Here is a 17,073-nt window from a genome sequence, read left to right as displayed (position 1 = left end):
CAATCTTGGCTTGGCTCATCTGATTGCAACCAGGAAATCACCTGCTATGCGATGAATGGATCAGCCTCAGTCACTGTAATTGAGTGTTATTTTTTTCTTACATTGCCATCTAATTTTCTGTCTGCTACCTGTCTTCTCCTTGTTCCTTTCTCTCCAAAATAGAGTTTTCAGAACTTTGAAAAATGACGGCTATGTGAGATGCTGTTTTCCAGTCTGTAGTTTGTATTTGAGACCATGTGTATGCTGCTTCTTGTCTTTTGCCTTTTGACTGACCTTTTGGAAACCAGAGGTTGATGAGAGCTGAAAGCTGGAGGGAAAGTGTGGGAGAACATAGGAGGTCACTGGGGAAGAGGGCATCGATGGCTTTAGTGGGATGGCACAGGCTGGAGTTTGATTAGGTTGGAACGGCAATGGAAGGAGTTTGGTTTTAGCAGGTAGGGAATTGACCAGATTAGAGTGGTGCAGGGAAGCAAAGAAGATGTGAAGACAGCAGAAATACATCTTGAAATACTGTGTGATACTGAGGTACCTGTAATGATTTCAATACCCTGGGGCACAGGGTGACCTTTCAAAATCTCACTCAGTCAAATCTCGCTCAGTCTGTAGTGAGAAGTCTAGGGAGGGTTTGTGCCCTCTTGAGTTACAATGCCCTCTAAAGGGAAAATGGTTGTGTTTTGAACACAGGCCTTGCAGGACAAGTTGTGCAAGGACAAGAGTCAGGTGAAGAACGAAGAGACTCATCATCAGCTACAGACTCAGTGTAGGACCCAGAAGCTGGGCATAGAGAAGAGGCCGGAGTCTGCTCACAACTGGGACGCTGGAGCACAGGGCCAGGAAGCCTGCAGCATGAACGCTGAGAAAACAGGTAAAGGGGGAGGCATGAAAATTGATGGCCATTAATTCTTATGCCTGTCTCTGTCTTAAGGCAACAAAATCAGAAAGCAACTGCTTCCTAGTGAAATGAGCTAGGGGGTAAGTGAATATCCTCCGCTCACAGCTAATGCAATGATTCTTTTATATAAATAGAACCTGATTACTCATTAGGGAATGAGTTTAACTCAAGAAGGATCAAATGCAAACCAGGTGTTTGCAGGCAGGTAACAAAAATGAGCTGTGCTGGGTCACTTCAAGTCACTGACAGATAAATCTAACCTTTGATCTGAAGCAGAATGATCTTGTTTATTTCTTCTCTTTTAAGGAAATGTTATCACAGTGCAGTTATAACCACCTATTCCCTCTGAGTGCATTGCTGCCTCCTTTCCTCTTCATCCCTGCTCTCTTGCATCTCCTCAGCCTGAGTTTTTATCCTGTTCTGTGTCTGTTTTGCCTAGTAGTGCCGGCGCCTGTCTCTGTGCTCTTGGGTCTCATTTAAATGTTCTGGTTTTGTCTTCAGTCCCCTGCCCACTAGAGGAGATAAATGGCATTTCAGAAGATTATACTTCTTGCTTTGAAAGCTGCTTCTTGCCCAAATACTCTTCTGAATCTTACGCAGTTAAACTGACAGCTCAAATGTGGGACCTCGTCTTTGCTGTCATGCAACTGCTGAGGACAGTGTCCACTGTAATGTGTTCAAGAGGCTGGTCTACTCTTGATAGTTATTCAGAGCTTTTTTATCCCTCTCCCTGGTTAACTTCCAAAATGGACAATGTGGATTTGGTAGAAATGGAGTCCTTATTGCTCCTTTTGTCCCGCTTCCCATCCTTCTATAGGCAACATTGCTAGTACAAGAGTCCAGTGAATGTAAATGTCTCCTCAGGGTTGGAGTCTGTTGGCAGGGAAAAGGAGGTGAAGCAAGAGCTTTTCACTAAAGGTGCATGGAAGCATATTCACCTTTCTGAGAGAAATGGCAGGTCTGATTCTCATCCACTAATGCCAGTTTAACTCCATTGACTCCTGGGGGTTATTCCTATTGTACAGATTCAGGCCTCGTGTCTTTGGTGAGGAAGAAGCTATGCAGAAACTGTGCTGGAAGTTGGATTTTGATTCCTATTATTTATTTTCTCCATCAGAAACTCATTACCTGGGCTTGTCCAGACACATCAGAGTGAGCCACTCCCTGTTGTGCTCTGGTTAGAACTTACTGGGTTGTCCGTGGGAGATGTCTCTCTCCGCCATGAGCGGGCCTCAGGACAGAGTGTGTGCGTGAGAGCACCAAGCATGTTACACAGAGAGAGGAAGAGGTGTCTCAGTGACAGAAACAGGAAGGAGCTTAAGAAAGGGGTAAGGCATGCCAGCTGGAAATGTCAGGTTCCAAGAGACAAACAGTAATGCAAAGAGTAGGCAGACACATGAACTGCAACTTTCTTCTCAGGCAGGGGAACTAGTGTGTGAAAATGACGTAACCAGAGTAAGTATACAGTGAGTTAGACCTAGAATTTATCTTCACGAGTCTGTGGTACCCCCTTCTCTGAACCCCCCCTGCTGCTGCTGAGTTATTTCCTCTTGTGCTGGCCCTGTTCCCGCTGCTGCTTCGCTAAGCCTTTCGCTGCTTTTCTAGCTGTGCCCACCTGAGGCAAAAGGCTCATCTGAATTTTGCTGATCCCTCTATCTGCTAATGCTCCTTGAGCTTTTTACCGGCTTTGCTCGTAGGTGAAGCAAGCTTTCCGGCTTTATACGCTCCCCATTCTCTGGCAAGATGCAGAATAGAGAGGCTCAAGACACTACACAGTCAGCTATAAATAGAGCCCTACAAATTCACTTCCATTTTGGTCAATTTCACGGTCATAGGATTTTAAAAATCGTAAATTTCATGATTTCAGCTATTTAAATCTGAAAATGTCACGGTGTTGTAATTGTAGGGGTCCTGACCCAAAAAGGAGTGGCGGGGGGGAGGAGGGGTTTGCGGTACGGCTACCCTTATATCTGTGCTGCTGCTGGTGGTGGTGCTGCCTTCAGAGCTGGGCAGCTGGAGACCGGCGGCTGCTGGCTGGGAGCCCAGCTCTGAAGGCAGAGCCACTGCCAGTAGCAGCATAGAAGTAAGGGTGGCACGGTCTGATATTGCCACCCTTACTTCTGCACTGCAGCTGGCGGGGCACTGCCTTCAGAGCTGGGCGCCTGGCCAACAGCTGCCATTCTCCAGCCTCCCAGCTTTGAAGGCAGCACAGAAGTAAGGGTGGCAATACTGCGACCCCCCCCAAAATAACCTTGTGACCCCCCCCCCCGCAACTCCCTTTGGGGTCAGGATCCCCAATTTGAGAAACGCTGGTCTCCCCTGTGAAATCTGTATGGTATAGGGTAAAAGCACACAAAAGACCAGATTTTGCGGCGGGAGACCAGATTTCACGGTCCGTGATGCGTTTTTCATGGCTGTGAATTTGGTAAGGCCCTAGCTAAAAAAAGCTGAAAAGCCAGAAAGTGTTGAAATATCAGGAGATTTCATTTGTACGCTTTGCACATCAACTGCTGGCTACCTCAGCACCTTCTATACAATTTCAGTGTTTAATGCCCCATATAAATCCTATGGTCTGATCTGCCCCGTATATAATCAGCATGTTTTGTGAATACTTGGGGACTGTACGCATCTTGCTGCAGCCTTTGTGGAAGTCACTAATGTCCACTTTAAAAGTTTTTCAGAACAAGCATGAAAGTCTGTGTGGCAGAGCTAGCTGTGTGTGTGTAACTCACAGTATGAAGTGTCTGCCTAGCTTTAAACTTTAGCATACATAGAATACTGCTGTGTAATTAGCTTCCCAACCAGTAAGTCTGTGTGATAAGTTATATAATGTAGGCCAGCCTACTCCATTGGCAGACCTGCCTTTCCAAGCTTCCAGTTTCCCAAGAATGGTTTCTGGAGAATAACGTGTTGGAACAGATGATATACCCTGTACCAAAGGGGAACATGTTCAAAGCATAGAAAAATGCCATGCTTTGTTTGAATTAAGTTGGGTACAATTGCCATGGTTTTAAATTGAATGGTTTAGATTCCCTAGCAGAACGATTCAGTGTCCCAGCACAGGATTAAAATGGATAATACACACAGATACACAGTGATTTCATACATGCCCTGACATCTCCTTTAAACCTAGGATAACACTTTTGAGGTGAGAATGCTCCAAAATGAACAACACTTTGCATTTATATATCACTTTACAGGTTCTTTTATTAACATCTGGTGGATATTATCCCTCTTTTACATACAGAGAAACTCAGGTACTAAGAGAGGTTAAAAGCCAACAAAAGTGCACACTGCTTTTGGACGCCCAACTTGAGTCACTTTCAAGGTGTCTCAAGCACCCAAAAATTGAGGTAAAATGCCATCCAGAATCAGTGGTCACTAGTGAAAATATTGGCCCTATTCATAGACTACGAGGCCAAAAGGGACCAGGCTCATCATCCGCTCTGACTGCCTGTATCCATAGCACTTTCCCAAATGAGTTCCCGTTTGAACTAGAATATATCTTTGAGAAAAACGTCCAATCTAGATTAAACAATTTCCAGTGATGGAGAATCCACCACAACCCTTGGCATGCATCTTATTTCTAGTTTGAATTCAGCCATTGGATCTTGTTATATCTTTGAACTGGCCATGGTCACACACAAAATCAATGACAGAGCTAGGATTAGAACTCAATACCTGCTTTTCAGCCCTTTGCTCACACCATTATCCCATAACTTCTCTATACAGGGATGAACACATCAAAGGCCCACAGCTGGTATATTAAACACTTCCATGTGGTCCAAACATGGGTCTTAAAAAGAGACAGAGCTACCAAATGTTTACAGGGGAAAAAAAATAGTCTTGCAGCAAAAGCAGCTTCTTCTGATAAATACACTTTTCATAAAGCAAGCAACTTTGGCTGCTTGCAGTTACCCAGACAATTATGAGCCCCATTATTTGCCCTTAAAGCCACAGAACTGTGTCATTTCCAGTAGTGCTTATTTAAAACCAGGTGAGAGGCAGGGCAGGGTAGTATGGCAGGCTGGAATCCTGACCCAATCTCTCTTTCTTATGGCCACAGATTCTCCCTCCTTACCACCATAGCGCCTCCTTGTAGTGTCACCCCAAATCCTGGGAACTAGCCAGTCCCTTTACTTTCACCTGGGAATTAGCAAGTACTTTAAGGATTAGTTACAAGAGCTACAATGTATGTGCAGCTACGTCTCTATGAACATGTATGTCTATATAATAGGGGATATCTGCAGCCTTTCTCCAATCAAAAATACAAGCCCAAATATAATATAAACCATATAAAGCCATCCACAACCTGCTTCCAAAAAATAATGCTCCCTTCATAATTAATTTCAGTTAAAACAATAAAGCCTGAGGAGCTGTGAGGTGCCTTTTGTTTCCTTACTGCTGAGTCTCTTATGGCATCAGTTCTCTTACCATGAAGGCAGCACAGTGAGAAAATAGCAGGGCACTTTCCTCCCACAACTCCTCACTTTTCCAGGTTGTTTGTCCACTGTGAATTGCAGCCACTGTCAGCCCCTCCCTCATCTGCCACTGGTTTACGATCAAGGCATCTGAATGTAGGAGTTCGTGCGATTTTTTTTTCTTCTGAATTAAAAAATATGAATAGTAAAGCCTGACATTACTTGAGGGACTTGAGAGTAGGGTAGAAATAAGGGCCTTGCAAAGGCAGGGTGGACTAGTGGGTAGGTCAATGGACAAAGCCTTTATGAGAGATGCGTTTGAGTCCTGGCTCAGCCACAGACATCGTACGTGACTTTGGGCAAGTTATTGAATCTAGCTGTAAAGTTAAAAAGAGGGATAGTACTTCTCTGCCTCATAGCGATGTTGTGAGGATAAGATCCACTGATGACTCTGAGGTGCTCAGATACTACCATTATGAGGGCCATGTAAGTACTTAGACATGTCGATAGGAGTTGCAGACCAGACCTGCCCTTACTGTTTTGTAGGGCCAGATTGTTACAAATAGAAAATGAGTGAGATGTAACCATGGAGCACCGTTAGGAGATTACGGCATGTGGCATGGAGGAAGGAGATTGCTTTACTATCTCTCAGCATTATCCTCTTCACTAGATAGCCTTTTGTATCATGCTTTGGATTGTGGCTGGTGCTCTCCTTTACTTACTGGCCACAGCCAAGAGTGAAATGCCTTGTAGTCCCCTTGGCTCAGCCCCCTTCTTGGTAGAACTATTGCCCATTGTGAAGGGTGTATTGGGTTATTTTCCTCAGTTTGCCCCAAAGCATTTTTTTACGTGTTAATTGAAATCATGGGCTCTGTCTGTGTGTTTTCTTTCTTGTTTGTGGAGCCAGGAATGTGGAAGTCGGTGGGTGATGAACTCCTCAGCCCGGGGCTCAGAAGCAGTGGGGTATTTATGAACGTCACATACTTGTGTGCTCACTGTGTACTTTCCACCAGCCAAACGCCAACAGGGAGTTTCCTGGGGGGTTGTGACTGTGGAGATGTGACGTTTGTGTCATTGCTGTCACACACTATTGTTTCTCTCACACGTGCGCTTGCGTCTCTGTGCTTGGAACACTGTTCCCCACATGCTTCCGTTGGTTCAGTGGCCACCATTTTCCATCTATGACGAATTGAACATCTTTTAAAGACAATTAAAAAAAATTTGAAGGTATTGAATTGTCAGGATTTGTCTAAATGCCTTCTGCGACACTTTCTTCAGCCCTGATCCTACATGCACTTAAGCATGTGTGTGACTTTTTCTATGGGGTACTCTGTAGTCCTGCTACGGTAAGTGAGACCGCTCACATGAGTAGTTAGGCACATGCTTACGTGCTTACAGAATCACAGCCTTGTTTTGGTTCTGTCAGTGTGCACGGAACTCTCAAACAAATTACTGTTCAAAGGTGTACTCACTTATTTCAGGAAAATTTTCCAATCAAATGATTCATCTTCTGTATCTGGAGCATCCCTGCAGCTCCTTCTGGGGGCTGGCAGAACTGCCCCGAGCTTCACTGCTGGTTCCTTCCCTCAGAGCATTGATTGGAGCAGTGGGTGGTAACTGGAGTCATGAAATGGTCCTCTACATCTACAGCATGTTTAGCCCGTGCTGCTCAGGAAGGAATCTGGAGTTTTCACTGCTGTTATGGTCCTTTTCTTATTGTCTTTACATCTCCTGCTCCACTTTAGTCATTTAGTGGGCCCTACTTTTAGTCCACACTTACTGGCCTCTCATGGCATGCATCTGTCACTTCATCACACACCACCAACCTCCATACATTCACACCTACCTGCCCCTTTGTAAATGTAATGCTAACACTCTTCTTGTTGCAGGTGGAAGATTCTTCAGTGGGAAATGCTCCAGCTTGTCAGGAGCACGTCAGTTTCCTATGATCCAAAAGATGGTGGAATCTATGGCCCAGTTGCAGGAGGAGAAGCTGCAGCTGCAGGAAGAGCTGCTGGCACTGCAGGAGAAACTTTCTGCACGGCAGAATGAAGAACTTGCTGTGTCTGTCCAACTGCAAGATCAGGTACTGCACAAGATGGGGGAGGAAGAACTCTGGGAGTGAACCGAGACATTTTTCAGGGTCCAGATCCCAAAAGGTATTGGGTTCCTAGCTTCCATTGATTTCAAAGGGAGTTAAGTGCCTAAATACCTTTGAGGATCTCGACCAAGGTGTTTAGGCCAACATTGTAACTTACGTGCAAATTGCTATGTTCCAAGTGCTCTCACACTCAATATCTGATCTAATTCCTCTTATAGAATCATAGAATAGAATCTCAGGGTTGGAAGGGACCTCAGGAGGTCATCTAGTCCAACCCCCTGCTCAAAGGAGGACCAATCCCCAACTAAATCATCCCAGCCAGGGCTTTGTCAAGATGGACCTTAGAAACCTCTAAGAACGGAGATTCCACCACTTCCCTCGGTAACCTATTCCAGTGCTTAACCATTCTCCTAGTGAAAAAGTTTTTCCTAATATCCAACCTAGACCTCCCCAACTGCAACTTGAGACCATTACTCCTTGTTCTGTCATCTGCCACCACTGAGAACAGCCGAGCTCCATCCTCTTTGGAACCCCGCTTCAGGTAGTTGAAAGCAGCTATCACATCCCCCCTCATTCTTCTCTTCTGCAGACTAAAAAATCCCAGTTCCCTCAGCCTCTCCTCATAAGTCATGTGTTCCAGTCCCCTAATCATTTTTGTTGCCCTCCACTGGACGTTTTCCAATTTTTTCACTTCCTTCTTGTAGTGTAGGGCCCAAAACTGGACACAGTACTCCAGATGAGGCCTCACCAATGTCGAATAGAGGGGAACGATCACGTCCCTCGATCTGCTGGCAATACCCCTATTTATACAGCCCAAAATGCCATTGGTCTTCTTGGCAACAAGGGCTCACTGTTGACTCATATCCAGCTTCTCGTCCACTGTAACCCCTAGGTCCTTTTCTGCAGAACTGCTGCCTAGCCATTCGGTCCCTAGAATCCTGTGCATGGGATTCTTCCATCCTAAGTGCAGGACTCTGCACTTGTCCTTGTGGAACCTCATCAGATTTCTTTTGGCCCAGTCCTCTAATTTGTCTAGGTCACTCTGTATCCTAATCCCTACCCTCCATCTTATCTACCTCTCCTCCCAGTTTAGTGTCATCTGCAAACTTGCTGAGGGTGCAATCCACGCCATCCTCCAGATCATTAATGAAGATATTGAACAAAACCGGCCCCAGGACCGAACCTTGGGGCACTCCGCTTGATACCGGCTGCCAACTAGACCTGGAGCCATTGATCACTACCCGTTGAGCCCGACAATCTAGCCAGCTTTCTATCCACCTTATAGTCCATTCATCCAGTCCACACTTCTTTAACTTGCTGGCAAGAATGCTGTGGGAGACCGTGTCAAAAGCTTTGCTAAAGTCAAGGAATAACATGTCCACTGCTTTCCCCTCATCCACAGAGCCAGTTATTCTGTTGCTAAGAAACACATATTTTAAAGCAGATATTTTGCAAGACCTAGATACACAATGTGTTGTGCTCCCTCTGTTGGCTCTGCATAGCTGCAGTCTAGTCTAGTGCACAGGGTCTAGTGCAGGAGGAATGTTGGGGGGAGCGGTGACGCCAGGCAGCTTGGACTTTAGCCTGGTGTGGCGGGTGCCACCTCCACCCCAGCTCACCTCTTTTTTTGGTCTGGGTTGCAGTGGGGCACAATCAAAAATTGTAACTCAAAGCAGGGGCTGAGCTCAAAGAGTTTGAAAACTGCTGGTGTAGTGGTTAGGGCAGGACTCTAGGAATGAGGCCTTTGAGTTCTATTCCCAGGTCTGCCTTTGGCTTTTTCTGATTTTGAACAAGTCACTAAACAGCTGCATGCTTTAGGTTCCCTGCCTAATCTTCTATTGAATCAGTTTTGTGGCATTTCAATAATCTCATGAAGTGCTTGTAAATTCTTTGATGAAAAGAGCTCGTTAAGCACCAAGTATTGCTGTCTAGCAAACCTACTCTCAGAGCTATGCTGTGATTGTCCATTATACTAGTGCACAAAGGGCCCAGCACAATAGGTTTGTGGTATGAAATAAGCAAGTTAATTCTAGTGTCATTCAAAAGGCAGGAAGTGAAAAACACATTTAAAAGTCAGTTTTCCAGCTGAGAAGGAGAAAACTGATAAGAGAATAGGTATGTGGGTGGATGGATGTGAGGAAAAGGATGGTGCATGAAGTATAAAGACATTCTTTGGTTTCTAAGAAACAACAACAAATGTTTTAAAGTCATTACCTGGTTGTTTGTCGAAGTGTAGCAAGATTGTGCGACACTGGTAACCTCCCCCCCCTCACAAAAAAATAGCATTTATTTGTGAGAAAGTGGGACTACACGCTCATAATAAAAAGACTCTGTGTAGGACGGGCGGTTGGTTTATAACTCTAGATGTGACTATGGTCTGATTCTGCTCTTAATTACACAGATCTAAACATGACCAAATAATTGTATTGAGTTCAGTTGGGTTACTCTGTATGACACCAGTGTGCATAAGTTAAAGCAGAATCTGGCCCTGTACCAGCTAACAGAGAGAGAGAGAGAGTGACATTGTATACAGGAGGCAGATCTCTGCTAGGGAAAAACAACTAGCTAGCATGTGGACAAAGGAGAAGGATAAATTAACATGTCCCATTTCTTTAAAGAGACTTTAAAGGCTAAAAGAAAAGGAGGACTTGTGGCACCTTAGAGACTAACAAATTTATTTGAGCATAAGCTTTTGTGAGCTACAGTTTACTTCATCGGATGCTGTAGCTCACAAAAGCTTATGCTCAAATAAATTTTTTAGTCTCTAAGGTGCCACAAGTACACCTTTTCTTTTGGCGAATACAGACTAACACAGCTGCTACTCTGAAACCTGTTTAAAGGCCAAGAGATACAAAGGCCACACCTAAGTGCCAGACATAGCTAAGAAAACCAGTGGGTGTCATTTCTAGCAATTGTGGCCAGGCTGGAGATACAACCAGTGAGGTCTAGCCAGGCAAACAACCAGGCTCCACCTATTTTTCCAGGAAGGGGTGGGTCTCCACTACAGGTGAAGTGAATCAGTGTCTCCTGTTATCTTCATCTTCAGCTGAGGAAGAGAGATGAGCTGGTATTTTCTAATTTAACACTGTGAGTTTTCTGCTAATGAATTTAGGGTTAAACAAACTCTGATGTTAAATGTACTGATAATCACTTATTCTGAGTGGCATTTGTATCACAGGTGGATGCTTGTCTGTAAATTCTGCAAATACTATTAATTCTAAAGACATTTCAAGACTGAGCTAGGTGACTGACTGACATTGGAATGGTATGAAGTGTATAAATCCATTCACGGATAGATGGCTATGTGTAATGCAGACTTGCTTTTGATAGATTTTTACTTGTTTTTGTGTCCCCACGATAAGGACCAACTATGGTAAGTGTCCATAGGTTTTTACTCTTTTTAGAGAGATGCTGTTGTTGTTGCTTTGAAATAGTGTAAAATTTCAATATTAAAGGGAAGTAAAATTATTAAAAGCAAAGTTATGGATATTAAAAGATTAATTATTAAAAGTGATTTTTAATCCATTATATCTGTTCTTTGCATTTCTCTCAGGTTGGACAATGAAAATAGATCAATCAGATGCAACTTTTTTTTACTTTTTTCTTCACTTTCTGGTTCTCATGCACTTGCACAGTGCTGCCATATTTGGGGACTATCTTGTTTAAAAACAAACTCCTAATTCTATTGGTCTTCAGTTTTGTAGAAGTTTGTCTTTATAAAAGCCTAATTTTTAGGCTTCTATATGACTATATGACTATATACATATATTCTATATGACTTCTCAGTGTACTTTTTTAAATGGAACAACTAGTGTGGAGTGGCATCTCAGAATATGGTAATACCATGTATTTAAGTATTCGTTCTAACTTTACCTCATTAGATGGGTGTAACTTCATTGAGCTTAATTAATTGTAGAATAATGTAAACATGTATTTGTTTTAAGTCAGCAGTTCCAAACTATGGTCCACAGATCACTGAGGGGCTGCAAAGAGTTGGGTGGGCACATGGTAATAGCTCCTTCTCTTTGTTTCCAGCTGTTAAATGCTATTAAAAGAAGCTGGAGTATGTGAATAGTCTAACATTTCTTTCCCTTGTACTTGCCTGCTGTGGCTGCCACAGGGATGTTCCATGATCACAGGTGGAGGGGAAGCACTAATGAGTCTCTTTCTGCTAAGAAATGGTTCACTCTATAGGGAAAAAATTGAGATCCTTTATTATAAGCTAAAAAGTAAAAACTGGTATTAATTGTCACAGGGAGCCAAACCACTTATAGTAACTCCATCGTGGAAAGACTGTTTGGGTTCAGTTCTCTGGTGGGATCCACTCCCAGCACAGGGGACTTTCCAAGCTGATGTAAAAGCTCCATAGACCCACCTCTTAGCTCCTGTTTTAGGGTCTGTGTCCAGGGTTGGTAATGGTTATCCCCAGGAGAGGGAAGGGATGTCGTTTGAGTGTGCTCTGCTCTGTCTGCTTTCATAAGGAGGCATGGGAAGCAAAAGATTTGTTAGAGACCCCTTGAGATAGCTCTGATGAAAGCCAGGGGGTAGAGCGCTCTTCAGCTACTATGGGACCACTTTTGGCCACCCCAATCTTCATTCTGCATTGAGCACTCAGATGGGAGAAAATAGAATTGGGGTCCAGATCTTCGTGTCTAAAGACCCTGCTTCTACACCAATCAAAGAGGTGGGACTGAGAGCTAGAATGTAAACTTAGGAGAAGTCTGAAGTGTGTGTGTGTGGTGCAGGGGAGAGAGGGGAAGGTTGTCAAGCTGTCCTGGAGTGGCTCAAGAGTGTGGGTACCAACCCCAGGGAAGACTGTTGAGAAGCAGGTCACAAACACCAAATTGGCAATGAGTTCTGTACGTAGATTTCACCTATTAAGTGTAAACTTCTCAGGCAACATAACAGCCTAACTGTGGAGTCACAGATGGCTCCCTTGGGTACTCTGATCTATCTTTCAACCTAGGCAAGCTAGCTTTTGTGCTAGATGGTTCCCTACACCAAAACTCACAACAGTAGTCCACAAAAAGAAAAGGAGACTTGTGGCATCTTAGAGACTGAAGTGAGCTGTAGCTCGCGAAAGCTTATGCTCAAATAAATTGGTTAGTCTCTAAGGTGCCACAAGTACTCCTCTTCTTTTTGCGGATACAGACTAACACGGCTGCTACTCTGAGACAGTAGTCCAGTTATTCCCAGACCCAAAGGACCAGTCATGTATACCAGGTCAGTTGCACCTTAGATCTCGCACTAAAGATAAAGCTTGTAGCCAGTCCTGTCAAACTATCTAAAGATTTATTAACTAGGAAAAGGAAACAAAAGAGTTATTTACAAGGTTAAAGCCGGTAAATGAACACACACTCTAAAGGTAATAGAAGTTTGTATAATAAGCACGCTCTATATGTCCCTTAGGGCTAGCCTACATTAAGCAGCCGGGGGCCCTCATGCTTATGCCTAGAAATCTTTCCCTCTAGAGTCTAAGTAGAATAGAGTTAGTTTCTCCTATGTAGGGATGTTTGAGCTACTAGTTCACCTGATGGGAGGATTCAGAGTGTAGCTGTGTTAGTCTGTATCAGCAAAAACAACGAGGAGTCCTTGTGGCATCTTAGAGACTAACAAATTTATTTGGGCATAAGCATCTAGCCCACGAAAGCTTATGTTCAAATAAATTTGTTAGTCTCTAAGGTGCCACAGGGACTCCTCGTTGTTTTTGCTGATGGGAGGAATTCACTTGCATGTCTCCTCTTCCTGGGGACTGGCAGGTGGGGGTGGGGTGGGCGGGAGCAATCAACAAAGTCTTTTATCTTCTTTGATGTTCCACAATAGTTCTTCTAGTGTTGATGGGCCTTCTCTGTGGAACAGGACATGACACTTTGTGTTTAGGCCAGCATTACACACTAATTTAATGTCTCTTGCCAATCTGGTGACTTACACAGCTACAGAGGTTTACAGTGCAAATGCTCAAATATTACCTTACAATATGGTGTACAGATGTTATAATGGAGATTTAATGCACAAAGCAGTTTACAAGCATTCAATAAAGTCTAGACACTAAGCCCATTTTTAGAACTTGAATACTTGTTTTAACAATACTAACACTAATCAGGTACTAAAGCAGAGAGTGGACTAGATGATACATCTGAGGGAAGGGAACAGAAGGAGACTCCGCCGATTGGAAGGCATGAGATGCACTGTCCTAGGGATGGGGGTTCCACGACCCCCGCTCCCAAGAGGAGGAGGCGAGTGGTCGGGGACTCTCTCCTCAGGGAGACTGAGTCATCTATCTGCTGCCCTGACCGGGAAAACCGAGACGTCTGCTGCTTGACAGGAGCTAGGATTCATGATGTGACAGAGAGACTGCCGAGACTTATCAAGCCCTCGGATCGCTACCCCTTCCTGCTTTTCCACATGGGCACCAATGATACTGCCAAGAATGACCTTGATCACTGCAGACTATGTGGCTCTGGGAAGAAGGATAAAGGAGTTTGAGGCGCAAGCGGTGTTCTCGTCCATCCTCCCTGTGGAAGGAAAAGGCCCAGGTAGAGACCGTTGAATCATGGAAGTCAATGAATGGCTACTCAGGTGGTGTGGGAGAGAAGGCTTTGGATTCTTTGACCAGGGGATGGTGTTCCAAGAAGGAGGAGTGCTAGGCAGAGATGGGCTCCACCTAACGAAGAGGGAAGAGCATCTTCAGGCTGGCTAACCTAGTGAGGAGGGCTTTAAACTAGGCTCACAGGGGAAGGAGACCAGAGCCCTGAGGTATGTGGGATACCGGGAGGAAGCATGAGCAGGAGCGCGCGAGAGGGGAGGGCTCCTGCCTCATACTGAGAAAGAGGGCCGATCAGCAAGTTATCTCAAGTGCCTATACACAAATGCAAGAAGCCTGGGAAACAAGCAGGGAGAACTGGAAGTCCTGACACAGTCAAGGAATTATGATGTGATTGGAATAACAGAGACTTGGTGGGATAACTCACATGACTGGAGTACTGTCATGGATGGATATAAACTGTTCAGGAAAGACAGGCAGGGCAGAAAAGGTGAGGGAGTTGCATTGTATGTAAGAGAGCAGTATGACTGTTCAGAGCTCTGCTATGAAACTGCAGAAAAACTGAGAGTCTCTGGATTTAAGTTTAGAAGTGGGAGCAACAAGGGTGATGTCGTGTTGGGAGTCTGCTATAGACCACCGGACGAGGGGGATGAGGTGGACGAGGCTTTCTTCCGGCAACTAACGAAAGTTACTAGATCGCAGGCCCTGGTTCTCATGGGAGACTTCAATCATCCTGATATTTGCTGGGAGAGCAATACAGCAGTGCACAGACAATCCAGGAAGTTTTTAGAAAGTGTAGGGGACAATTTTCTGATGCAAGTGCTGGAGGAACCAACTAGGGGCAGAGCTCTTCTTGACCTGCTGCTCACAAACCAGGAAGAATTAGTAGGGGAAGCAAAAGTGGATGGGAACCTGAGAGGCAGTGACCATGAGATGGTTGAGTTCAGGATCCTGACACAGGGAAGAAAGGAGAGCAGCAGAATACGGACCCTGGACTTCAGAAAAGCAGACTTTGACTCCCTCAGGGAACAGATGGGCAGGATCCCCTGGGAGAATAACATGAGAGGGAAAGGAATCCAGGAGAGCTGGCTGTATTTTAAAGAATCCTTATTGAGGTTACAGGGACAAACCATCCCGATGTGTAGAAAGAATAGTAAGTATGGCAGGCGACCAGCTTGGCTTCACAGTGAAATCCTTGCTGATCTTAAACACAAAAAAGAAGCTTACAAGAAGTGGAAGATTGGACAAATGACCAGGGAGGAGTATAAAGATGTTGCTCGGGCATGCAGGAGTGAAATCAGGAAGGCCAAATCACACCTGGAGTTGCAGCTAGCAAGAGATGTTAAGAGTAACAAGAAGGGTTTCTTCAGGTATGTTAGCAACAAGAAGAAAGTCAAGGAAAGTGTGGGCCCCTTACTGAATGAGGGAGGCAACCTAGTGACAGAGGATGTGGAAAAAGCTAATGTACTCAATGCTTTTTTTGCCTCTGCCTTCACAAACAAGGTCAGCTCCCAGACTACTGCACTGGGCAGCACAGCATGGGGAGGAGGTGACTAGCCCTCTGTGGAGAAAGAAGTGGTTCGGGACTATTTAGAAAAGCTGGACGAGCACAAGTTCATGGGGCCGGATGCACTGCATCCGAGAGTGCTAAAGGAGTTGGCGGATGTGATTGCAGAGCCATTGGCCATTATCTTTGAAAACTCATGGTGATCGGGTGAGGTCCCGGATGACTGGAAAAAGGCTAATGTAGTGCCCATCCTTAAAAAAGGGAAGGAGGAGGATCCGGGGAACTACAGGCCAGTCAATCTCACCTCAGTCCTTGGAAAAATCATGGAGCAGGTCCTCAAGGAATCAATTCTGAAGCACTTAGAGGCGAGGAAAGTGATCAGGAACAGTCAGCATGGATTCACGAAGGGCAAGTCATGCCTGACTAATCTAATTGCCTTCTATAATGAGATAACTGGCTCTGTGGATGAGGGGAAAGCAGTGGACTTGTTATTCCTTGACTTTAGCAAAGCTTTTGACACGGTCTCCCACAGTATTCTTGCCAGCAAGTTAAAGAAGGATGGGCTAGATGAATGGACTATAAGGTGGATAGAAAGCTGGCTAGATTGTCGGGCTCAATGGGTAGTGATCAATGGCTCCATGTCTAGTTGGCAGCCAGTATCAAGTGGAGTGCCCCAAGGTTCGGTCCTGGGGCTGGTTTTGTTCAATATCTTCATTAATGATCTGGAGGATGGCGTGGATTGCACCCTCAGCAAGTTTGCAGATGACACTAAACTGGGAGGAGAGGTAGATACACTGGAGGGTAGGGATAAGAGACAGAGGAACCTAGACAAATTAGAGGATTGGGCCAAAAGAAATCTGATGAGATTCAACAAGGACAAGTGCAGAGTCCTGCACTTAGGATGGAAGAATCCCATGCACTGCTACAGACTAGGGACCGAATGGCTAGGCAGCAGTTCTGCAGAAAAGGACCTAGGGGTTACAGTGGACGAGAAGCTGGATATGAGTCAACAGTGTGTCTTTGTTGCCAAGAAGGCCAATGGCATTTTGGGCTGTATAAATAGGGGCATTGCCAGCAGATCGAGGGATGTGATCGTTCCCCTCTCTTCGACACTGGTGAGGCCTCATCTGGAGTACTGTGTCCAGTTTTGGGCCCTACACTACAAGAAGGATATGAAAAAATTGGAAAGAGTCCAGCGGAGGGCAACAAAAATGATTAGGGACTGGAACACATGACTTATGAGGAGAGGCTGAGGGAACTGGGATTGTTTAGTCTGCAGAAGAGAAGAATGAGGGGGGATGTGATAGCTGCTTTCAACTACCTGAAGGGGGGTTCCAGAGAGGATGGATCTAGATTGTTCTCAGTGGTAGCAGATGACAGAACAAGAAGTAATGGTCTCAAGTTGCAGTTGGGGAGGTCTAGGTTGGATATTAGGAAAAACTTTTTCACTAGGAGGGCAGTGAAGCACTGGAATCCATTACCTAGGGAGGTGGTGGAATCTCCTTCCTTAGCAGTTTTTAAGGTCAGGCTTGACAAAGCCCTGGCTGGGATGATTTAGTTGGGGATTGGTCCTGCTTTAAGCAGGGGCTTGGACGAGATACCTCCTGA

The 17,073-nt window shown here is 44.9% G+C and overlaps 1 protein-coding gene across 13 annotated transcripts in view; it reads left to right on the top strand.

Annotated features, from left to right (window-relative positions):
* The window catches only part of KIFC3 (kinesin family member C3), a 46,951-nt gene that overhangs the window by 10,522 nt on the left and 19,356 nt on the right, over positions 1–17,073 (top strand). For 11 of the 13 annotated variants that reach the window (XM_043495085.1, XM_038368471.2, XM_043495087.1 and 8 more), the window contains 2 exons: positions 685–865; positions 7,203–7,399. In XM_043495085.1, the coding sequence (XP_043351020.1) occupies positions 685–865; positions 7,203–7,399 (378 nt within the window). Of the gene's footprint in view, positions 1–684; positions 866–7,202; positions 7,400–11,368; positions 11,423–17,073 lie in introns of those variants that run through there. The other 2 variants (XM_043495091.1, XM_043495090.1) reach the window with 1 other exon arrangement.

The sequence above is a fragment of the Dermochelys coriacea genome, chromosome 12 (assembly GCF_009764565.3).
Source record: "Dermochelys coriacea isolate rDerCor1 chromosome 12, rDerCor1.pri.v4, whole genome shotgun sequence".
NCBI lineage: Eukaryota > Metazoa > Chordata > Testudines > Dermochelyidae > Dermochelys > Dermochelys coriacea.
This window is presented reverse-complemented; position numbering and strand designations above follow the sequence as displayed.